At 40.2% G+C, this 11241-nt stretch overlaps 3 protein-coding genes and 1 long non-coding RNA gene across 5 annotated transcripts; 3 read left to right on the forward strand and 1 right to left on the reverse strand.

The window, feature by feature from the left end:
* Positions 1–27: 27 nt before the first annotated feature.
* Positions 28–1844, forward strand: LOC103856171. The gene is made up of 6 exons (XM_009133261.2): positions 28–442; positions 518–640; positions 712–882; positions 954–1035; positions 1206–1270; positions 1351–1844. Exons 1-6 carry the CDS (start codon positions 152–154, stop codon positions 1654–1656), a joined length of 1038 nt encoding a protein of 345 aa, XP_009131509.1. The 5' UTR covers positions 28–151; the 3' UTR covers positions 1657–1844.
* Positions 1845–2084: 240 nt separating this feature from the next.
* Positions 2085–6192, forward strand: LOC103856172 (structural maintenance of chromosomes protein 5). Of its 2 annotated transcripts, none has more exons than XM_009133262.3 (4): positions 2085–2420; positions 2646–5582; positions 5656–5728; positions 5842–6192. In XM_009133262.3, exons 2-4 carry the CDS (start codon positions 2666–2668, stop codon positions 5999–6001), a joined length of 3150 nt encoding a protein of 1049 aa, XP_009131510.1. In that variant the 5' UTR covers positions 2085–2420; positions 2646–2665; the 3' UTR covers positions 6002–6192. The 2 variants fall into 2 exon arrangements, with proteins under 2 accessions (XP_009131510.1, XP_033143157.1); XM_033287266.1 differs by having other exon boundaries at positions 2085–2386.
* A 276-nt stretch (positions 6193–6468) lies between these two features.
* Positions 6469–7499, reverse strand: LOC117132580. The gene is made up of 2 exons (XR_004456219.1): positions 6985–7499; positions 6469–6656 (listed from the first exon to the last, which is right to left on the reverse strand). It is a non-coding gene; the product is annotated as an uncharacterized LOC117132580 (long non-coding RNA).
* A 416-nt stretch (positions 7500–7915) lies between these two features.
* On the forward strand, positions 7916–10328 carry LOC103856870 (S-adenosylmethionine decarboxylase proenzyme 2). Its single transcript, XM_009133998.2, has 4 exons — positions 7916–8012; positions 8146–8232; positions 8720–8869; positions 8964–10328. The coding sequence occupies exon 4, from the start codon at positions 9079–9081 to the stop codon at positions 10168–10170; it is 1092 nt and encodes a 363-aa protein (XP_009132246.2). The 5' UTR covers positions 7916–8012; positions 8146–8232; positions 8720–8869; positions 8964–9078; the 3' UTR covers positions 10171–10328.
* The last annotated feature ends 913 nt before the right edge of the window (positions 10329–11241 follow it).

Below are 11241 nucleotides of genomic sequence, written 5' to 3' on the forward strand. Positions count from 1 at the left end.
CAAAGCCTTCGAAAAGAGTGATAGGGAAACCGAGAGTTCGATCGAACCAGACCGGTTTAGTCACCAACCGCTTCGGTTTAGCTCTGAGAGTCCGGTCCGTGTCTATGTCAGATCAAAGAGACGAAGACGAAGACGAAGAAGAAGAAGATACATGGCGGGACTTCTAGCTTGGGCTGCCGACGTCGTCGGTAAAAACGGAAAAGACGGAGGCGGCGACGAGGAAGAGGATCAGATCCCACTGGTTCTCACGGAGGAGCAGCAGAGATACGTCGACGAGCTCGGCCGAAAAGCGACAACGCTCAGCCGTTCGATCCAAGATCTACGGCTCAGATTGCCTCCGCCGGATATCTCTCAGCGTCTACCTCACCTCCTCGCTCACTCCCTCGCCTCCAACGCCGCTCTCGCTCTCCAGCTCGATTCGCATTCCGCTACTCGTGAACAGGTGCTTCCCTCGATCTCTGCTAATGAATTGGATATGCCTTTGTGGTGATCGATCCTCTTTTGATTTTGCGATTAGGCTCAAGTGAGAGAGCAGACGCTGTTAGAAGAAAACAGTGCGTATGAGAATGCGATATCGATCTGTGAGGCGAGGATAGAGGAGAAAACGCATGAAGCAGATTCACTTGTTAGAAAATTGAAGGTGTGTAAAGCTGAACCAGATGATTTTAGATCTTGTTTAGATTATGAATCTTGGATCTGCTTGGTTTTTAGGAGCTAGAAGATGTTGAAGAGAGCTTGAAAGCTGAGCAAGAAGATGCACAAGCTTCTCTAGATGAGAGGTATTACAAAAGCTCTAGCGAATCTCGTGTACCGCCTGCTGATGATACAGAGGCGGTGAAGTCTGTTATGCTAGAGAAGTTGGAGAGCAAAAAGAACGATTTGGTTAGTTTTCTTTTTACCTTTTCATGGAGTTCTGTATATCTGAATATTGTGTAAGTTGTTTTATTCTGTAGAGTTCAATGGAAGAGAAGGTTCAGGAGTTAGAGAGGAGCTGGGCTGCTATACAGGAAAGAGCACTGAAGCAGCCTTCTCCAGGTACTTCTCGTCAGAAACTTTCTTCATATATAAAGCCAAAAAAAAACAATGTTAGGTAGCTTAATTTCAGGCAGAATCCAATATAGATTTGTTTATGGTTCTGTTAGATAGATTGATAGCCTGAAAAGTTTGATTCACATGATCTGACTGGGAAGGTTTTGCATTCACAGCTCAGAGAGAGAAGACACTGGATAAACAACTTCATACTCTAATCGAGCAATTAGCTGCAAAGCAGGTCCATCTTTAGTCAGACTAATCTACATTTTCTTCCCTTTAGATTGTTTCTTAATAGAAACCTTTTTATATGCCTGTCAGGCCCAAGCAGAGGGGATTGTTGGTGAGATTCACTCGAATGAGATGGAGTTAGAGAGACTGAACAGTTTGTGTAGAAGATACGAGAGCTTTAATGTTGAAGTGAACGCTGCACGGAACAGATTCAAGAGAACAAATTCAGATAGAGGGTTTGGATCAGACCATGAAGTTGATGCTTCTCATTCGTACCTTCCGTATTCATCTGCTACAAGAAATGAGAGTCAGACAAGGCTTATGTATCTCAGGTCAGCCTTTGTCGTCTACATTTTGGCTTTGCAAGTCCTGGTTTTCATCAAGATTTCGTTTTGAGGAGTTATGTACACGTACGAGTACGCTGCTGTGCTTTTAGCTTGCGTTATGGGGTCAATGCGTTGCATATAAATTTTTTATAGGAATACGATGATTGTTCTCAAATAAGACTCCTGGAACTCCTACAAATGCAGAAACAATTTGAGCTTGAAATTTAAGCTGAAACAAATGTCAGTATCCAATATTTACAAATCTCAGTATCCAATATTTAGTGAAGAAGATAAACTCTCATAATTAATGATTTAAAATCAATTATTAGTGCTTTGCAATCCAACTAATTTTAAAAATTTAAGATAATTTAAGTTGATGAATTATAAAATTTAATTATCTTAGATACATTTTCTATCTATTTTTTAATTAAATATATTAAATCAACTTGTATAAAATTGCTTAATTATTAAAAATTAATGTAAATGAATCATCGAAGTAGGGAGAGTGAACTAGTAAAAAAAAAAAGAAAAAAAAAAGGCAAGAAGTGAATCTTATACATGAACCGGGGTGGATTGAACCATAACCAGGTATAATCAAATCATTAAACCCGGTTCAATGTCAAAAACTAATCGAACCGGATTTGTTTTGATAAAAGCCCTAACCTAAAGAGTATCGTCTCGTGCTTTTTTTATTTTTTCCCGGGTTTTCGCTTCTCGTCGTTCCCACTCTCAGCTCTCTAAACAAACTGTAGCGTTGGGAATCGCGATTCACAGAATCTAGGGTTTTTTTCTTTCTTATGGTACGATTCTGGACTATCGGTTTCACTCGTCCAGGTCAGTTTGTTTGTTCGTTTTCCTCTTTAATGTCATTCACATGGTTATACGCTGGAGAGAAGAGAGTCTGATGAGTTCTTGTGATTCGATTTGATATTAGAAATTAAAACCTTTTCTAAAAATTGATCAGATTCTATAGCTTTTGATTATTCAATTTGGGGGTTTAGGGTTAGCTTTTTGCATTCTCCGACCCTAACTCTTTAAAGTTTGAACCTTTTTTTTTAGGTTAACCTTTGACTTGACCAATGTCTGAACGCCGCGCTAAGCGACTCAAAATCTCCAGAGGAGAAGATGATTTTCTCCCTGGGAACATTATCGAAATCGAGCTTCACAACTTCATGACTTTCAACCACCTCGTTTGCAAGCCTGGTTCCCGTTTAAACCTCGTCATTGGACCAAACGGGTCAGGTAAAAGCTCCCTCGTCTGCGCCATCGCGCTTTGTCTCGGTGGGGAGCCTCAGCTTCTCGGTAGAGCGACTAGCGTCGGCGCTTACGTTAAGCGTGGGGAGGATTCTGGTTACGTTAAGATAACTCTCAGAGGGAAAACTAGTGAGGAGAAGTTCACGATTTTTAGGAAGATTGATACGAGGAACAAGTCTGAGTGGATGTTTAATGGGAACTCTGTTAGTAAGAGAGAGGTTGTTGAGGTTATTCAGAAGTTTAACATTCAGGTTAATAATCTGACGCAGTTTCTGCCGCAAGATAGGGTTTGTGAGTTTGCTAAGCTGACGCCTGTGCAGCTTTTGGAGGAGACTGAGAAAGCTGTTGGTGATCCTCAGTTGCCTGTTCATCACCGTGACCTTGTTGAGAAGAGCCGTGAGCTGAAGCAGCTTGAGAGAGCTGTGGCGAAGAATGGGGAGACGCTGACTCAGCTTAAGGCTCTTGTTGATGAGCAGGAGAAGGATGTGGAGAGGGTTAAGCAGAGGGAGTTGCTTTTGACGAAGGTTGATTCGATGAAGAAGAAGCTGCCATGGCTGAGGTATGATAAGAAGAAGTCGGAGTACCAGGGGGCTAAGAAGAAGTTGAAGGAAGCCGAGAAGAAATTGGATGAGGCTGCGAGGAGTTTGAGTAATGTGAAGGAGCCTGTTGAGAAGCAGAAGAAGGAGAGGGGAGAGATGGAGTCGAAATGCAAAAAGGTTAAGAAAGCTCTGGAGACTAATGGGTATAAGCGTTCGGATTTGCTCGAGAAAGAAAATGAGGCGGAAGCACGAGTAGTCGCAACGTACAAAGAGCTTGAGGAGCTGAAGAAACAAGAAGAGCATCGCCAAGAGAGGATTCTGAAAGCTACTGAGGATCTGGCTGCTGCGGAGCAAGAACTCAAAGACCTGCCTGTATATGAGCAACCTGTAGCCAAACTTGAAGAGTTGAAGTCTCAGGTTACAGAGCTGCATCACAACATAAACCGGAAGAAGAATCAGAAGGCGGACAACGAGACCCTCTTGTCTCAGAAAAGACACACCCTGCGGCAATGCGTAGATAAGCTGAAGGAGATGGAGAACGCAAATAACAAACTCTTGAATGCGCTGCTTCGCTCTGGAGCTGACAGGATCTATGAAGCGTATCAATGGGTGCAGCAGAATCGTCATGACTTTAAAAGGGAAGTGTATGGTCCCGTTTTGCTAGAGGTTAACGTCCCAAATCGAGAGAACGCTTGCTATTTGGAGGGTCATATTTCTTATTACATCTGGAAGTCTTTTATCACTCAGGATCCCGAGGACAGAGATTTGTTGGTTAGGAATCTAAAACGCTTTGATGTTCCTGTTCTAAACTATGTGAGAGATAGCGGCAATCACTCGGCTCCCTTTCATATCTCTGATCATATGCGTTCTCTTGGGCTTCATTCTCGGCTTGATCAGATATTTGATGCTCCTAGCGCTGTTAAGGAGGTTTTAACTTCCCAGTTTAGTCTGGATGACTCATACATTGGATCGAAGATTACCGATCAGAGGGCTGAAGAAGTATCTAAGCTGGGTGTCACTGATTTTTGGACACCGGACAATCACTACCGGTGGTCTTCCTCAAGGTACGGTGGACATTCCTCTGCAAGTGTAGACTCTGTACATCCATCACGTCTTCTGTTATGTGGGATGGACGTTGGAGAGCTTGAGAAACTGAGATCAAGAAAGGAGGAACTAGAAGACTCTATATCATCCATTGAAGAAACTCGCAAGACTCTTCAAACAGAGCAAAGACTGTTGGAAGAAGAAGCAGCTAAACTTCATAAAGAGAGGGAGGAGATTATCAACGTCTCGCATATGGAGAAGAAAAAACGCCGCGAGTTGGAATCTCGTTACCAGCAAAGGAAGAAGAAGCTTGAATCCTTGGAGCAAGAAGAGGACATGGATGCTTCAGTCGCTAATCTGATCGAGCAGGCTTCCAAAGCTAACGCTGACCGCTATGCATACGCGATCAATCTCAAGAAGCTGCTCGTGGAAGCTGCTGCTAATAAGTGGAGTTACGCGGAGAAGCATATGGCTTTGATTGAGTTGGAAAGAAAAATCAGAGACTCAGAGATCAACATCAAACAATACGAGAAGACGGCGAATCAGGCATCCCTCAGCGTTGAGTATTGCAAGAAAGAGGTTGAAGAGAAGCAAATACAGCTAGCAGCTGCCAAGAGAGATGCAGAAGCTATCGCAATCATCACGCCACAGCTTAAAAAGGAGTTCATGGAGATGCCAACCACGATAGAAGAGCTGGAAGCTGCTATACAAGACAATTTCACTCAAGCCAACTCGATCCTCTTTGTAAACCAGAACATACTCCAAGAGTATGAGCATCGCCAGAGCCAGATAGAAACTATTACTACAAAGCTCGAGGCTGATAAAAGAGACTTGAGCAGATGCTTGAAAGAAATCGAATCTCTGAAGGAGAAATGGCTTCCAACGCTGAGAAGGCTTGTTGCTCAGATAAACGAAACTTTCAGCCATAACTTCCAAGAAATGGCTGTTGCAGGAGAAGTCTTGCTGGATGAGCGTGACACTGACTTTGATCAATACGGGATACATATCAAAGTGAAGTTCAGGGAATCTGGGCAGCTTCAGGTTCTAAGCTCTCACCACCAGTCTGGAGGAGAGCGTTCTGTGTCAACCATCCTCTACCTCGTCTCTCTTCAAGATCTCACAAACTGTCCTTTCAGAGTTGTTGATGAGATTAATCAAGGTAAAAAGTGTGAACCTTTATAAAAGAAACTGTCTACTAAAAGTTTCTAAAAATGTGCAATTGGCTTCTGCAGGTATGGATCCTATAAACGAGAGGAAGATGTTTCAACAACTGGTTAGAGCTGCAAGCCAACCAAACACACCACAGTAAGTTTTGAGATCTGTTGTCTTGTGCTTGCATTAATCGATGTCTCGTTTATGGAATTTGTGTTGAAAAGTAAAGAAACAATGTGTGTGTGGTGGTGGTCTTTCTCGTGTAGGTGTTTCTTACTGACGCCAAAGCTCTTGCCTGAGCTTGAGTACAGTGAAGCGTGTAGCATATTGAACATCATGAACGGTCCTTGGATCGAGCAGCCTTCGCAAGTTTGGAGCTTTGGTGATAGTTGGGGAAATCTCATGAGACGAGCCGAAGCAAGTTAATGCTCTTGACCTCACCAAAACGCTTTTCTATTTTAAGTTTTTTTTTTGGAAACCGTGCATCTAATGTTTTATGCTATTTAACCAACCGGTTCAATTAGATTGAACCATAACCGGTTTAAATATGTTACTCGTTGCTTGGTTTACAGTCTTAGTCGAGGTAATTGAAACAGATATTATGTACCCTACGTCTATTTTTCTCTTTCGTGAGTTGTGACAATGACATAGTGACATTTAGTCGAGGTAATTGAAACAGATATTATGTACCCTACGTCTATTTTTCTCTTTCGTGAGTTGTGACAATGACATAGTGACATTTAGGGATGTTAATTACAGGGTTAGGGCTTAACCCTCTCTTGTGTAATATAAGCCCAACCCTATTTTAACCCAACCCTATTTTAACCCTGTTTTAGTTACAGGGTTAGGGCTGGTACAGGGTTAGCCCATTAATTTTTATGCAAGACAAGATATATGTAAAAACTCAAGATATTATTATATAAATAGAAAAAGTGTTTTTCATTTTTGTCCCCAAATTCAAAATATGAAGAAAAAAAACAAAGTTTAAATATTTTTATTCATATAATTCACTACAAGTCTCGTGAAGACTTTACAATTACATGTATCCTCCAAGCTCAGAACTTGGCTACGTGACTCCACTCTGCAAAAACAAGAGAGATGGCAGTCATGTAAAGCTGTCAAACAAACATCATACAAGCAATCAAACAGCATCAAATAAGCAAATCTGTGAACTCTATACTGTAATAAAAGATAACAAAACAGTTAGACAGAGCTAAAAAAAGCTTCCATCAACTAAACTCAAACATACACATCAACATACAACACTCGTTGCTACAAGACTAAACTCAAACATATACATCAGTCTCAAACTCTAAACATAATCAAACCTTAGAGATCGATTTCAACAGACCCACAAACCCTGTAGATCGATTTCAACAAACCCACAAACCCTATATCGATTTTTTCACCGATGTCAAGGAGAAGAAGAGATTGCTCGACGGACACAACACAGAGGATCGCGAGAGATGAGGGCGATGACTGGAGAACTGGAGACGAAATCGTGTCTCCGGATTACAATCAGGCAATGGAGAACTGGAGAAGAAATGAGATCACATGAAGCGGAACTCTCGATGTGGAATCGTCGAAGAAAGATGAAGAACTGGAGAAAAAAAAATTAAAACAACGCCTTTCAGTGATTTGTTTTCATAAAAAAAATAAAAAAAAAATAAAGGGTTTTAGGGTTAGCCCATGTGTTATATTAGACGGTCCTATTTTAACCCACATAAAATGTAACGGGCTTCGGGTTAAAAAAATGGATGCGGGCTGGGCTAACCCTACAGAACAAAACCCATATTAACATCCCTAGTGACATTGGAGCTCACGTTCTCCTCACCTTGTCTGTTTCTTGTGAGTAACGAAACCGAACGTCCGTTTCTTGTGAGTAACGAAACCTAACGTCTCGTCTCAAACACTACACGTTTCATCTCCGATAGTAGACGTAGTCTTATGATTGGATAGTATATTTGTTTCACTTTGGCAGCAGCTTCTGTGGCTTAAATGTTTTAAAATCCTTAAATTTCTTGTTTGACTTTAGATAATTACTTTCAAAAGCTGTTATTTTTTGGTGGTCAGGATTCGTGTAGATTTGTTTTATTAAAACCTTTTAAATCTTAAATCAAACAAATTGATTTCTTGACAATAATAGCTGATATTTTTTTAATAAAAGGATTTGTTGCTCTTTATAGTTGCGTGGTCAAGAATAGTCGCGAATCTCGCACCTGCAATTTTACACCACATAAAGAAAAATTAAGGGGTCTTTTAGTAAAAAGCTAAAAAGGGAGGGAGTGTGAATACGTAATATATCGGAGCCCTAATAGCCGCACGATGTATCTAGGCTGGAGACTATATAAATAACTCACCTCCACCTTGTAATCTTACAACAACATATCACAAACTCGTTTCTTTTCAAACTAGGGTTTCGAGTTCTCTGAATCAGGTTAGCTTTTCTAGCTTAAGAGATCTGTTTCATCTTGGATCAATATAGTTAATGATCTTTCTCGCTCTCTCTGGAGATATTATATAATTTTTTGATCGATTGATTATATATCTGGCCTTTGTTTTCATTTCAGGTTTCGATCGTTTGACATCTTTGGATAAAGTGTTTTCTGGTATTAGGAGAATAAAAACTTCAGATCGTGATCAACATTCCTATACATGTAAGTCTTTTACAACGAACGCATTTCGTGTTAATATGTGTTTTCTAGATCGGCCATGCGTATTATATATATTTGCTCATCAGTATTAGCTAGCAATCATTTGTTGTGACGTCGATCTAATGAAATGATCTGATAACGTGTGAGTGAGATACCTGAATTTGTTGGAAAACGTACGTAACAGATCTCAACATTTGTTATTTAGCTGAATCTTAATAAACCTTTCATGGAAACCCATTTCCTTGATGTGCATGAAACATTGAATGTTTTATTTGTTTATTATGATGTCCAAAAAACATTGATGTTTTATGTGTTTAGACGGTCTTAACATTTGTTGTTTGGTTAAATCATAACCTTTCATCGAAACCCCTCATTTTTTTGGTGTGCAAGAAACATTGAATGTTTATGTGTTTATTATGATGTTCTAGCCACGCCACCTTTATACTGGTTATTATCTCTTACCTTTACTTTTGGTTTGTTTCTAATACAGAAGAGCGTGAATGATATTATGATGGAATCGAAAGCTGGTAATAACAAGTCTAAAAGTTCCTTATTTTACGAAGCTCCCCTCGGTTACAGCATTGAAGACGTTCGTCCCTTTGGTGGAATCAAGAAATTCAAATCTTCTGTCTACTCTAACGTTAGTTTTTTTTCTTACACCAACACGTTCTTCTTACATTCTTCATTTCTATTAGCCTTTTTTATTCTTACTACCTATGTTTTTTTTGTTGCAGTGCGCTAAGAGGCCATCCTAGTCAACTCGAATAGTCCTCGTAGTTTATTAACTTGCTTTCCGATTTTAATATCTTTCAAGAAATTGTTCTCTCACAACAACAAAGCGAGAAGACAATGTCAGTCTCCACAATAGGATTCGAAGGCTACGAGAAGCGCCTTGAAGTAACCTTCTTTGAGCCAAGTATCTTCCTCGACACGCAAGGGTTAGGGCTCCGTGCCCTAGCCAAGTCTCAGATCGATGAGATCCTCCAACCAGCTGAGTGCACCATCGTTTCATATCTCTCCAACGATCAGCTCGACTCTTACGTCCTCTCCGAGTCCAGCCTCTTCATCTTCCCTTACAAGATCATCATCAAAACTTGTGGAACTACAAAGCTCCTCCTCTCTATCGAACCACTCTTGAGGTTAGCCGGAGAGCTCTCTCTTGACGTCGACTCCATGAGGTACACTCGTGGAAGCTTCCTTTGCCCTGGAGGGCAGCCTTTCCCTCACCGTAACTTCTCTGAAGAAGTTTCTGTCCTCGATGGTCACTTTAGCAAGCTAGGTTTGAGCAGTGTCGCCTACTTGATGGGAAAGGATGATGAAACCAAGAAATGGCACGTGTACTCTGCTTCTTCTGGTGCCAAGAAGAACAACAAGAGCAATGTATACACGTTAGAGATGTGTATGACTGGTTTGGACAAAGACAAGGCATCTGTGTTCTACAAGAACGAATCAAGTTCCATGACTGATAACTCTGGCATCAGAAAGATACTTCCTCAATCCCAAATCTGCGACTTTGAGTTTGAGCCATGCGGCTACTCTATGAACAGCGTTGAAGGTGGCGCTATCTCTACTATCCATGTGACACCTGAAGACGGGTTTAGCTACGCTAGCTTTGAGGCAGTGGGGTATGATTTCACAACCATGGACTTGAGCCTTCTAGTCTCAAGGGTTTTAACATGTTTTGAGCCAAAGCAATTCTCAGTAGCGATACACTCTAGCATCGCACAGAAGAGTTACTACAAGGGTCTATGTGTAGAGCTAGACGATTATGGATGTAGAGAGACGACTATGGAGTCTCTAGGTGAAGAGAGAGGTACGGTGATGTATCAGAGGTTTGAGAAGCTGGGAAGGTATTGTGGTTCTCCGAGATCTACGTTGAAGTGTGAGTGGAGCAGCAACAGTAGCTGCACTAGCGAGGACGAGAAGGAAGAGGGAGCCTAAGCTTTTTTTTTGTTTCGTTTTGTCCAATAAATGTCCAATAAATGTCTCATATGTGTTTGTTTAATTTCTTCCTTAACCCAGTAAGTGTGTCTGGTCTATGTGAATTCGTATGATCAAATATTATGAAATATCTACCATTATTATGGCTATTTTCGTGATTTTATACATTCTATATAATGTCTTAATTATCCAATCACATAATTTTACAAGACATTTTGTTTCTCACTTAAATCAGTAAGTATTAAAGTTACTAATATAATAGTGATTAGTGAATGAAGGAGACTAAAGGTGCATGGGATGGGACAAACTGCAACGGTTATACTTACGCAGTGAAACAACATAGTATTGTAAAGTCGTATACGTTATTCAAACCGAACAATCAACGTGCTTTCTTTCAAATGTGAATGCTTATTTATTAACCTATACTATAATTTTATAACTTTGTTTAATTCATGATATTGGCGTGGTCTATCAACATGTCTTTTGTAAGAGAGTCTGCAAACTTGTATGTGTCGGTGGTTTGTCTGATTTTCTCTTTCTCTCTCAGTGTTTGATACGTGTTTGTATAATTGTATAACTTGTTTTGTCAAATGCATAGTGAATGTAAAACAACTAAACGCGAGTGTTTTCTTTCACAATAATTCACTATAGAATTGCATGTCATAAAAATAGACAAGAGAAGAAGAGCAAGTCCAATAGCAATCAGCCTGAGGACTTAGGCGATGGTAAGAGCAGGCTCATTGCTAGGATCTAATAAGTGAGGTTTTCCAAAAAAAAAAAAAAAACTATAATAATTTTTTTTAAAATATCCACACATCTAACTTATAGAAGTCTCATTAACTCTATTTAGTTGAGTTGGAACTTGAGAAGTAAATGATGTGGCAAAACCGAAATGAAGCTTCATTTTGTCATACAACTTCATGGGCCTCTGAGATATTTAGATACCAAAACTAATTCAGCAGAGCATATGAGACCCAAAGGTTAGGGCAACCCCATTGCTAGTCCTTATTTTGAAGTCCTAAGGGTTTTTTTATTAATATTGTTCCCTTAAGATACAAAGGCAAGAAACAT

Source organism: Brassica rapa, chromosome A03, assembly GCF_000309985.2.
Source record: "Brassica rapa cultivar Chiifu-401-42 chromosome A03, CAAS_Brap_v3.01, whole genome shotgun sequence".
Lineage (NCBI taxonomy): Eukaryota > Viridiplantae > Streptophyta > Magnoliopsida > Brassicales > Brassicaceae > Brassica > Brassica rapa.